We start from the raw sequence: 12,694 nt of genomic DNA, 5'->3' as shown, positions 1-12,694 counted from the left end.
TTTAAATATATCAACTGACTTTGCCTCCACAGCCTTCTGTGGCAAAGAATTCTACAGATTCACCACCCTCTGACTAAAGAAATTCCTCGTCTCCTTCCTAAAAGAACGTCTTTTAATTCTGAGGCCTTGACCTCTAGTCCTAGACTCTCCCACTAGTGGAAATATCCTCTCCACATTCATTCTATCCAAGCCTTTTACTATTCTGTACGTTTCAATGAGGTCCCCCCTCATTGTTCTAAACTCCAGCGAGTACAGGCCCAGTGCAGTCAAACGCTCATCATATGTTAGCCTCCTCATTCCAGGGATTATTCTTGGAAACCTCCTCTGAACCTCTCCAGAGCCCGCTCATCCTTCCTCAGATATGGTGCCCAAAATTATAGACAATAGACAATAGGTGCAGGAGGAGGCCATTCGGCCCTTCGAGCCAGCACCGCCATTCAATGTGATCACGGTTGATTATTCTCCATCAGTACCCCGTTCCTGCCTTCTCCGCTATCCTTAAAAGCTCTATCTAGCTCTCTCTTGAATGCATTCAGAGAATTGGCCTCCACTGCCTTCTGAGGCAGAGAATTCCACAGATTCACAACTCTCTGACTGAAAAAGTTTTTCCTCATCTCAGTTCTAAATGGCCTACCCCTTATTCTTAAACTGTGGCCCCTTGTTCTGGACTCCCCCAACATTGGGAACATGTTTCCTGCCTCAAACGTGTCCAACCCCTTAATAATCTTATACGTTTCGATAAGATCTCTCATCCTTCTAAATTCCAGTGTATACAAGCCTAGTTGCTCCAGTCTTTCAACATACGACAGTCCCGCCATTCCGGGAATTAACCTAGTAAACCTACGCTGCACGCCCTCAATAGCAAGAATATCCTTCCTCAAATTTGGATGTTAGGATTTTATGAGAACCTAGCAGCTTTTATGATTAGTTTGATTGTCTACGTGGGTTTTACTATGTGACTACCAATTGTTAATCTAGAACCATAAGTCACAGTACATGTTAACTTGATATGTTTTACATTTTTCTTGATCGCTTTCATAAATCAACTAGAATTCCCGTTGAAATCTAAACTGGGCTTTGGGAGGAGTTGGCTGCGCCTAACGGCTGCGGCTCTCTGGCAGTCTGTTTGTCTTTTTTTCTTTTTTTTTGTTTGTGTCGGTGTTGGGATGGTTTTTGTTTCTGTTTTTGGCTGTGTATGTGTGGGGGGGGGGGGTGGGTGTGTTGGGGTGTGGGGGGGGGTGGGTGTGTTGGGGGGGGGGAAACCTTTCTTTTATTAGGTCTTCCCCGGGGCGCAGCTCGCCCGCGGGGCCTTCCATCGCCCGGCGCGGCTCGGCCGCTGGACTTAACATCGCCGGCGCGGCTCGGCCGCGGGACGTTTCAGTGCCCGGTGCAGCTCGGCCGCGGGACGTTTCAGTGCCCGGTGTGGCTCGGCCGCGGGACTTAACATCGCCGGCGCGGCTCGGCTGCGGGACGTTTCAGTGCCCGGTGCGGCTCGGCCGCGGGACGTTTCGGTGCCCGGTGCGGCTCGGCCGCTGGACTTAACATCGCCCGGTGCGGCCGCGGGACGTTTCAGTGCCCAGGGCGGCTCGGCCGGGGGGCCTTCCATCCCCTTGCGGGGGCTGTGCGTGTCGGTTGCCTCGGTAGGGGTCGAGCTGTCTGTCCGTGGGTGCGGGGGGAGGAGAGGGGAAGTTTTGTTGCCTCCATCACAGTGAGGAGGTGTTTGGAGTCACTGTGATGGATGTTTGTGTTGGGGTCGTGTGTCCTGTGTTCTCTTCTTTTTTTGCTGTGACTGCTGAAATTTCGTTCGGTGTTGTGCCGAGTGACAATAAAGTTTTGTTATGTTATGTTATGTTATGTTATTATGAAATAATTTAACAGAGCCCTTTAAAATTGAAAGTGAAAATTGAATACTGTTTGGAATAAGAGGTTAATAAAGCTTTTAGACTGTAAATGTAGCCTCTTACCTTCCATAAGTGCATAAGAATCTTTGTCACTGAGTCCTGTAAGAACAGAATTACAGTTGCTATGCATCAAGAAGAAGAATTAAAGAAAGGCTTGCATTTATGTAGCAGACAATCTTTTCAGAACACTTCAAGCGTTTTATAGACAGAGATGTTTTGAGCATTTACAATGTAAGAAAATCAAAGTAACCAATTTATGCATAGCGAGTTTTTACAAACAAATTACGAGAAAGATCATATCTAACGTGGAGTCAAGGATACATATTGGTCAGATACATGAAATAACTCAGTTTCTTCAAAATAGATGTGCAGATAGGAAATTGGCTTACTGTCGCCTCCAAGTGCAGCAGTTTCTTTGAACCTTTAGAGCAGACCCTACCCCATTACAGGAAGGACGTGGAAGCTGCAGAAGAGGTTTACCAGAATGCTGTCGGAAAGAACTGCAGATGCTGGTTTAAATCGAAGGTAGACACAAAATGCTGGAGTAACTCAACGGATCAGGCAGCATCAGATGCTTACCAGAACGCTGCCTGGATTGCTATAAGTAGTGGTTGGACAAACTTGGATTTTTTTCGCTGGATTGTCAGAGGCTGAGGGGAGACCTCATGAAAGTATACAAAATTATGAGAGGCATAAATAGCATAGACAGTCAGAACCTTTTTTTTCAGAATGGAAATGTTGCAGACTCGAGGGCACACCTTTAAGGTCAGAAAGGGAAAGTTGGAAGGAGATGTGCAAGGCATGTATTTTACACAGAGAATTGGACCAGCTGCCAGGGTTGGTGTTGGGAGCTGATGTGATGGTAGCTTGTAGCTAAATGCATGGATATGCAGGGAATAGAGGATATGGATCACCCAGGCAGAGGAAATGTGTTGGAAGGAACAGGCAGCACGGTGGTGCAGCGGTGGAGTTGCTGCCTTACAGCGAATGCAGCTCCAGAGACCCGGGTTTGATCCCGACTATGGGTGCTGCATGTACAGAGTTTTTACGGTCTCCCCGTGACCTGCGTGGGTTTTCTCCGAGATCTTCGGAATCCTCCCACACTCCAAAGACGTACAGGTATGTAGGTTAATTGGCTTGGTAAATGTAAAAAATGTCCCTAGCGGGTGTAGGATAGTGTTAATGAGCAGAGATCGCTGGTCGGCGCGGACCCGGTGGGCCAAAAGGGCCTGTTTCCGCGCTGTATCACTAAACTAAACTGCAGATGCTGGTTTAAACCAAAGATAGACACAAAATGCTGGAGTAACTCAGGGGGACAGGCAGCATCTCTGGAGAGAATAGGTAACGTTTTGGGTCGAGACCCAAAACGTCAACCCATTCCTTCTCTCCAGAGATGCTGCCTGTCCCCCTGAAGTACTCCAGCATTTTGTGTCTACCCTGGCAGAGGAGATCAGTTTAACTTGACATGGTTTAGCAGACACTGTAGGCTGAAGGCCTTTTCCTTGACTGTTCTATGTTCTTTTAAATCGAGTACAATGAGGGACTGTGGGTGACTAAATTTTGTCCAAAAGACTTGTTTTTTTGGATGACAAATAAAGATATCTTGAATCTTGAAATAGAAGAAGCTGTGTGTAATTCTTACTTGGATGTGCCATTTCTATTACTTTACTGAAAATGACCACAGTATTTTCTTTCACGGATCCTAGAAACAAAATGCAATAATTTTAAGGTTTCCAAGAACAAAGGTCTTAGCTCAATAACATGATATAGAATAATTTCTGAGCTATGACATAATAAGAAAAAAGTACATTTACCTTGATTTTGTTGTTTCATTATTTTGCGTCTGAAATCACATTTTTAAAATGAATAACAAGAGAAGAGATTTAGACTACTGCCATTCAAGAAAATCTATTTCTTATCTGTAAAATCTAAATATGGGCATGTGTAAATTTAAGGGAAAGATAACTTGAATGGATTAAGTAAACTAACATTGATCATAGAACTATTCCTCCATTTTAGCTTGGTAAATTATTTTGATCTTGTTGTTAATTAACTGCAGATGGTCATCAATGGGACATCTGCTCGACATCATTCACAGAGTGGCACAGATAGTAAAGCTGCTGGTTTAATCCTGACCTCGGGTGCTGCCTGGCGGATTTTGTGTGATTTCTTGTGGTAGCTGGGACATGTTGGGTGTAGCTGGGACCTGTGTGGGCAAGTTAGGTTGAAGGGCCTGTTTCCACACTAGATCACTCTATGACTCTTTGAGATTCCTTGGGTTTCTTTTGGATGCTGTGGTTCCTTCCCTCAGTCTGACACACGTTGGTTGGTAGGTTAATTGGCTGCTGTAAATTACCACTTCTGCAGATGGTTGAAAGGAGAATTGGGGGAAGAGTGAAACCAATGGTCATGTGAGAAAGGAGTTGTTGAAGGGGACCAAACGGGGGAATGGAATTAATCGGATTACTCTGAGAGAGACTGAATGGCAGCTTCTTACGTCATTTTCACTAAGAAAATATGGGAACATTTTTTAACAACATGGGTGTTTAATAACTGTAATGACTTTAAGCAACTCTGCAATAGCATAGAATTGACTTGGATACTTGAGGGATAATCTTATAGAGGTGTATAAAATCATGAGATGAATAGATCGGGTGGATGCACAGGGTCTCTTGCCCAGAGTAGGTGAATCGAGGACCAGAGGACATAGGTTTACGGTGAAGGGTAAAATATTTAATAGGAATCTGAGGGGCAACTTTTCCACACAGAGGGTAGTTGTGTCCCAACATTTAAGAAACAGGTGCATGGATAGGACAGGTTTGGAGAGATATGGACCAAACGCGGGCAGGTGGGACTAGTGTAGCTGGGACATGTTGGCCGGTGAGGGAAAGTTGGGCTGAAGGGCCTGTTTCCACACTGTATCACTTACATATTTTGAAGAAACACTATAATTGTGCCAGTCTATTAATACCTATTTACATTTGCATTCACAAAAGAAAAAAAGTTCAACAAATCATTGGGTAACAAGACCATAGATAACGGATTAAGAAATTGTACCTTTTTTTCTTTTTGTTTTTAACTGGTGAAAGAAGAAAATGCAATAAAGATACATTTTTAATCACTAAGTTAGCAAAATATTCAAATAAAATTGAGCAATAAATAAATGTAATTAAATTGGGGAATTTATTGCCACAGATGGTGGTGCAAGACAAATTATTGGGATTTTTAAAGATTAATAGATTATTGATTAGTAAGGGGGTCAAAGGTTACGGGAAGAAGACATGAAAATGGGGTTGAGAGGGAAAAATAGATCAGCCATGATCGAATGGCAGAGCAGACTTGATGAGCCGAATGGCCTAATTCTGCTTCTTTGTCCTATGGTCTTATAAAATTGATACTTACCATTAAAAAAGCAACATAAGGATAATAATAAGAAGAAGAATAAAAGAAGTATAGCTAGTAGATAATATCCCCATCCATTGAGTACAGTACCTGAAGGGAAAGAAATAAGTTTTATTTCAGAAGATTTTAAAAGTTTTTGCATTGCTACTTACCATGAAAATACAAAATACAAATCTGTTGTAAATTGTTTTTTTCGCACTCATTTTTAATAACAGTTCTAGAAATAGTTATTTTACATTTTTATGATACTGTTTGTACTGTTAATAACACAATTCTGAAAAAAAATAAAAATTCAAAATAGTCACATATGCTGGAATATCACAAAAGCCAGATAGTGCAATGGTGTTGCAGTATTCATAAGGAAGATCGTAATTTTCTCACGTGTCCGATAACATGGTTCTATAAATAGTATTTCAACCATTATCCAGGAACAATTTGGAAATATTTATTTATTCATCTGCACATCATTTGGGGGGGGGGGGAAATGCTTTCATCTATGATCATTCAGGTAGACTGGGAAACTGGTAATCTTCCATATTTTGAAAGAATTTTTGGAAGAAAATTCTGTACAAGTGACCTGAAAAAGTTCAGATCGTTAGTAGTGCTTATTGTGTGTGTCAGTATTAAGCATTGCATTGCATTTTGTTTGTTTATATAGTGCGATTATATGTCAAGTACCCTCCGAAAATGATTCAAGTGGGTGTTGCCTGAGAAACTAATAATGAAATGGTAGCAATTAGCTGAACATTTTCTGCAATAGAATGTTGAGATTCAAATTGGCCTTGACTGCTGGGAGCAGAGTCCCGACGTGGACCGTTTAAAGGTTTTGGATGTTCACATTTATGAAGGGCTCATGGTATTTGGGGTTTTTTAAAGCTTATCCAACCATTTGAGGAAGTTGAAGGAAGATTTAAGGATTAAGGTCTGAAGAAGGGTCTCGACCCGAAACGTCACCCATTCCTTCTCTCCCGAGATGCTGCCTGACCTGCTGAGTTACTCCAGCATTTTGTGAATAAATACTGTTGATTTGTACCGGCATCTGCAGTTATTTTCTTATACTTTAAGGATTAATAGTGTCAGTAAGCTAATGCCATTATTTGTTCCCATTCCATCGGTCCCTCTGCTCTTCAGTTGTCAGCTCTACATGAGCACAATGGACGCAGAGCAAATAACTCCAGTAAAATGAGTGAACCCACCACGCAGGGCTGTATCTGGATTCTTAGGCCAGCCAAGGATGGATGAATTAAGCTCTTTGATCCCAACCCTCAGATCTCAATCTTGTAATTGGTGCACTTAAAGAATCTTCAGTGTGGTCTAGGTGAATTTGTTGATATCAGCGTGGTAGCTATTTGCTCTGAAGTGGAGAATGATAGGTTGGTGAAGTTGTCCCTCTGTGAGAAATGTCAAGAGTGTTTTATTGTCATGTGTCCCAGGTAGAACAATAAAATTCTTACCTGCTGCAGCACAACAGAATACGTAAACATAGTACACTGTAAACAATATGATAAATGAGAGAAAGAAAGAAAATAAAAATAGAAAAAAAAGTTCAGTGTGTATATATATATACACATACTCACAAGTACACACACACACATATATATATATATATAAACATAGCACAAAAAGTAAGGAAATTTGTCTTTGGTAGATTATTTCTTTGTTGTAACAATGCTTCTTGAAAGCCTGTTTATTTCCCTTTTAAATGGTGCCACATTTGTAAGGAACATGCATTTGTGGGATGAGCAGCAGAGCTGAGTATATGGGTTGCGCCCATGAAAAATTTGCCAAATCTTCTCTGCCAATGCCAAACAGCTTATTCTGCTGTTGCTATTGACTCTTGTTTTGAGCTTCTGGTACCCCCAGGTGCTGACAATCAGGTGCCTGATTGGCACCTGATTGGCAGCATCTGTGAGCATGGGCCCTGCTACAGTGGTCAGTAGGTGTCTGCTCCAAGAATCGGCATGCCACGTTTGACTGATCTGGATAGGGCCCGTGCGATAGGGCAACTTCAAGCTGGTGTTCCGCAAAACCAAGTTGCGGCATTATTTGGAGTGAGCCCTAGTACCATCTCCAAAGTGAAGGCCAAGTTCCATATAACGGGGGATGTCAGAGACAGGCCGCGAAGTGGGCGTCCCAAGAAGACGACACCCGAAGAAGACCGTTTCCTCACCCTGTCAGCACTTAGGAACCGTAGGCTGTCTTCTACAGATTTGCAGTCAAGGTTTGCAGGACGATATGGCCGACGGCTCTCTGCCCAGACAATTCGGAACAGACTGCACGCAGCCGATCTCCGTTCTCATAGGGCTGCCAGGAGGCCTGCCATGACTGCCCTTCATCGTCAGGCCTGTTTGCGCTGGTGTCGGCAACACGTGCACTGGAACCTGAACATGTGGAGGAACGTTATGTTCAGCGATGAGTCCAGATTCTGCCTACGGCAGTTGGATCATAGGGTCAAAGTGTGGAGAAGACGCGGAGAACGCTATGCTGATTGCTGCACCGATAGAGTAACATCTTTTGGTGGAGGCAGATGATGGTGTGGGGCGGCATCTCCCTCACTGGAAAAACGAGGCTTGTCATCATTGGAGGCAATCTCAATGCAGAGAGATATCGAGATGAGATTCTGCAACCAGTGGCAATCCCATATCTCCACAGTCTGGAGAACTCTATCCTCCAAGATGACAATGCCCGCCCCCACAGAGCAGGGTTTCTCAGAGACTACCTCCAGAATTTGGGAGTGGAGAGGATGGAATGGCCTGCCAGCAGTCCTGACCTCAACCCCATTGAACACTTGTGGGATCAGCTTGGGCGTGCTGTTCGTGCCAGAGTGACCAACACAACCACGTTGGCTGACTTGCGACAAATGCTGGTTGAAGAATGGGATGCCATCCCACAACAGTGTGTGACCAGGCTGGTGACCAGCATGAGGAGGAGGTGCCAGGCTGTTGTGGCTGTGTATGGTTCTTCCACACGTTACTGAGGCTCCTGTTTATTAAATGAATAAATTGTTAAATTGCCAATATGTCTTGTTTCTTCAGACTTCAATCATCCAATCCACCAAACAACACCGAACAAGAGTCAATGGCAGAATAAGCTGTTTGGCATTGGCAGAGAAGATTTGGCAGATTTTTCATGGGCGCAACCCACATACTCAGCTCTATTGCTCATCCCACAAATGCATGTTCCGTACAAATGTGGCACTATTTAAAAGGGAAATAAACAGGCTTTCCAACGGTATAAGATTTATTGCCAAGAAGCATTGTTACAACAAAGAAATAATCTACCAAACAAAAATTTCCTTACCTTTTGTGCTATATTTATATACATACATATATATATATAATCTATTGTAGTTCAGAGCTTATTTGAGGTTGTAATATTTAATAGCCTGATGGTTGTAGGGAAGAAGCTGTCCCTGAACCTGGACGTTGCAGTTTTCAGGCTCCTGTACCTTCTTCCAGATGGCGGTGGTGAAATGAGTGGGTGGCCAGGATGGTGTGGGTCTCTGATGATGCTGGCTGCCTTTTTGAGGCGCGACTCCGATAAATCCCTTCGATGGTGGGGAGGTCGGAGCCAGTCATGGACTGGGCAGTGTTCACAACTTTTTACAGTCTTTTCCGCTCCTGGACGTTCAAGTTGTCGAACCAGGCCATGATCAACCAGTCAATATGCTCTCCACTCTACACCTGTAGAAGTTCAAGAGAATCCTCTCTGACATACTGATTCTCCTTAATCTTCTCATGAAGGAGAGGCGTTGATGTGCATTATTTCTCATTGCATCAGTGGGTCCAGGAATGATCTTTGGAAATATGCACGTCCAGGGATTTGAAGTTTTTGTCTCTCTTCACCATCGGCCCATTGATATAAACAGGATTGTAGGTCCTCATCCTTCCTCTTCCAAAGTCCACAATCAGTTCATTGGTTTTACTGATATTGAGAGCCAGGTTGTTGTGCTGGCATCATTTGGTCAATCGGTCGATCTCACTTCGATCTCTGACTTATCACCATTTGTAATTCGTCCACCAACGGTGGTATTGTCGGCGAACTTGAAGATAGAGTTCGCACTATGTCTGGCTACACAGTCATGAGTATAGAGTGAGTACTTCGTTATGCGGGAAGTATCTACAGGATTTTTGTTGCATCAGTACATAACCAGCAGGAATGAGTCTTTTTGTTAAAAAAATAGATCTTGTGAAGCCCTGTCCCTGGATTCATCCGTTTGAAGTGAGTGCAATGTTTCGCACATTTAGTTTTATTGACTGTGAAATGAACTTTAGTCATAGTATGACCTGGAAGGAGGCTGTTTTACTCAGTCTATGCTGCCCCCTCCCCTCTTTCCCAATTTACTTCCCTGTACCTCGCATATCCATGAAAACATCCACTCCTGATTAGGGACAATTTATACTGGGTAATTCACTCAACAGCCAACACATTTCTGAGATGTTGGAGAAAACCGATGCACCCAGAAGAGACCGAAGTGGTAACAGGGAGAACATGCAATCTCCACAGAGTCAACATTGGAGGTTAGAATTGAACTGGAGTCACTGCAGCAATGAGGCACTGCATTAACTACAGTGACAATGGACAGCCTTTAGACATTGCAAACATATCAAGTTACATTGAGTCTGTCACCTTTAAAAGTTTAATTCAAACATTTCAAGTATACTTACTTAAAATAAAAAACTCTATTGTGTTACTGCATTGTGAAGAAATGATATTTTCTGCTTTGCATGTGTACCCAGAATGTTCAGTTGTCTTTATCGTCACATGAAATACTGCTGGCCCTGCTTTTGTTGCAGAGATTGCTGTAAGGCGTGAGTGATTCCGATACAGTGTGTAAGTGATGGGAAGAGTTCCTGTGCTTGCAGTGCAGTGCAGTGTCACATTTTCTCCTAGATGCACCTTGGTGGAGTTCAACAGAGGAAAGAGTAGTGGTGTCGAAACAGGAACTATAATGAGAAGAATGATGTTGAAGATGTTGTTCGATTGATAAAACAAGATAAACGCAAACATCTCTTATCCAATCCCCAGTAAGAATTCAAGGATCATTCTTTTCATTATTGTATACCAATAGCAAAAACTTGTGATTATAAAATCATAAATTCATATGCCATAGGAGCAGGTTGGCCATTTGGCCCATCCACTCCGTCATTCAATCATGGCTGATCTATCTCTCCCTCTCGGCCCCATTCTCCGTCATTCTCCCCATAACCTTTGACACCCATACCAATCAAGTATTTGTCAATTTCCACCTTGCAGAAAACCCAATGACTTGGCCTCCACGGCCGTTTGTGACAATGCATTGCACAGATTCACCACCCCACGCTCAAATGGCCATCCACCAGATTGCTCTTGCCGTTCAAGGAGTTTTGGGATGGAACAAAGGCAGTCAACCTGTCTGAGAGTAAAACATCATCTGAGTCCAACCTTGACACTGATACAACACCGACCAGGTTTGCCACTTTCTTTCTAATCGACTCAAGTAAACGTTTGAAAGCGATTAATCAGGGATAATAATAGAAATGGGGATTTTCAGTAGCTAGCTGAAGACCGGACAACTTCTGCGCAAAGGCATGTCTGCAACTCACCTGACAAATTGATGATTATGTTCACCAGGGTGCTCAGTATAAATATAAGACACGAAAAACAAAATAAAAGACCAAGGGACCAATACCACACTTCAAATATACATCAATGAAGAAGCTCTGGACAATGGAGAACAATTCTGATATCTCAGCTTAATTCTTACCATCTCGATCCACTCGTGTCTGACAGAACAGATTGCTAACCCTAAGCACAAAGATGTCTGAGTATCAATATCCTTTGAAGGTGTGAAATCTGGGACATGTACTCTCTCGTGTGAAAATTTGGCATTCCTGCCTCCAGTAAGTTGTTGTTACAATACATCTCTAGCCTTGCAATGCTTCCGTTACATTAACAATCCTACCTTCATCTCATTATCTCCACAAATATGCTTTCATCTACTGCGGCTTAAATCTTCTCATATTTGTCCTATTTTATGAAATCTACTCATAAATCAGTTGAGGAACAATTTATATATGCGTAACCAACTTTTCCGCTCCTGGACGTTCAAGTTGCTGAACCAGGCCATGATCAACCAGTCAATATGCTCTCTATCTGTAGAAGTTCAAGAGAATCCTCTTTGACATACCGATTCTCCTTAATCTTCTCAGGAAGTAGAGGCGTTGATGTGCTGTATTTCTCATTGCATCTGTGGGCTGGGTCCAGGAAAGATCTTTGGAAATATGCACATCCAGGAATTTGAAGCTTTTGACTCTCCACCATCGTCCCATTGATATAAACAGGATTGTGGATCCTCACCCTTTCTCTTCCAAAGACCACAATCAGTTCATTGGTTTTACTGATATTGAGAGCCAGGTAGTTTGGTCAATCTGTCGATCTCACTTCTATACTCTGACTCATCACCATTTGTAATTCGCCACCAACGATGGTGTCGTCGGCGAACTTGAAGATGGAGTTCGTACTATGTCCGGCTACACAGTCATGAGTATAGAATGAGTACTTCGTTATGCGGGAAGTATCTGCAGGATTTTTGTTGCATCAGTACATAACCAGCAGGATTGGGTTTTTATGTTAAAAATAGATCTTGTGAAGCCCTATCCCTGGATTCATCCGTTTGAAGTGAGTGCAATGTTTCGCACATTTAGTTTTATTGACTGTGAAATGAACTTTAGTCACAGTATGACCTGGAAGGAGGCTGTTTAACTCAAAGTCTATGCTGCCCCCCTTTCCCAATTTACTTCCCTGTACCTCGCATATCCATGAAAACATCCACTTCTGATTAGGGACAATTTATACTGGGTAATTCACTCAACAGCCAACACATCTCTGAGATGTTGGAGAAAACTGATGCACCCAGAAGAGACCGAAGTGGTAACAGGGAGAACATGCAATCTCCACAGTCAACATTGGAGGTTGGAATTGAACTGTAGTCACTGCAGCAATGAGGCACTGCATTAACTACAGTGACAATGGACAGCCTTTAGACATTGCAAACATATTAAGTTACATTGAGTCTGTCACCTTTAAAAGTTGAATTCAAACATTTCAAGTATACTTACTTAAAATAAAAAACTCTATTGTGTTACTGCATTGTGAAGAAATGATATTTTCTGCTTTGCATGTGTACCCAGAATGTTCAGTTGTCTTTATCGTCACATGAAATACTGCTGGCCCTGCTTTTGTTGCAGAGATTGCTGTAAGGCGTGAGTGATTCCGATACAGTGTGTAAGTGATGGGAAGAGTTCCTGTGCTTGCAGTGCAGTGCAGTGTCACATTTTCTCCTAGATGCACCTTGGTGGAGTTCAACAGAGGAAAGAGTAGTGGTGTCGAAACGGGAACTATAATGAGAA

The 12,694-nt window shown here is 42.8% G+C and overlaps 1 protein-coding gene across 1 annotated transcript in view; it reads right to left on the bottom strand.

Moving 5' to 3' along the window:
* LOC144594637 (immunoglobulin superfamily member 1-like) overlaps nt 1–12,694 on the bottom strand; it is an 81,177-nt gene that overhangs the window by 7,457 nt on the left and 61,026 nt on the right. The window contains exons 17-23 of the mRNA XM_078401412.1: nt 12,404–12,682; nt 9,971–10,249; nt 5,304–5,393; nt 4,959–4,980; nt 3,716–3,744; nt 3,544–3,603; nt 1,965–2,000 (exon numbers count right to left, since the gene is read on the bottom strand). Coding sequence (XP_078257538.1) covers nt 1,965–2,000; nt 3,544–3,603; nt 3,716–3,744; nt 4,959–4,980; nt 5,304–5,393; nt 9,971–10,249; nt 12,404–12,682 — 795 coding nt within the window. The remainder of the gene's footprint in view (nt 1–1,964; nt 2,001–3,543; nt 3,604–3,715; nt 3,745–4,958; nt 4,981–5,303; nt 5,394–9,970; nt 10,250–12,403; nt 12,683–12,694) is intronic.

The sequence above is a fragment of the Rhinoraja longicauda genome, chromosome 6 (assembly GCF_053455715.1).
Source record: "Rhinoraja longicauda isolate Sanriku21f chromosome 6, sRhiLon1.1, whole genome shotgun sequence".
Taxonomy (NCBI): domain Eukaryota; kingdom Metazoa; phylum Chordata; class Chondrichthyes; order Rajiformes; family Arhynchobatidae; genus Rhinoraja; species Rhinoraja longicauda.
Note: the sequence above shows the minus strand (reverse complement) of the source record. Positions and strands in the feature narration are given on the sequence as shown.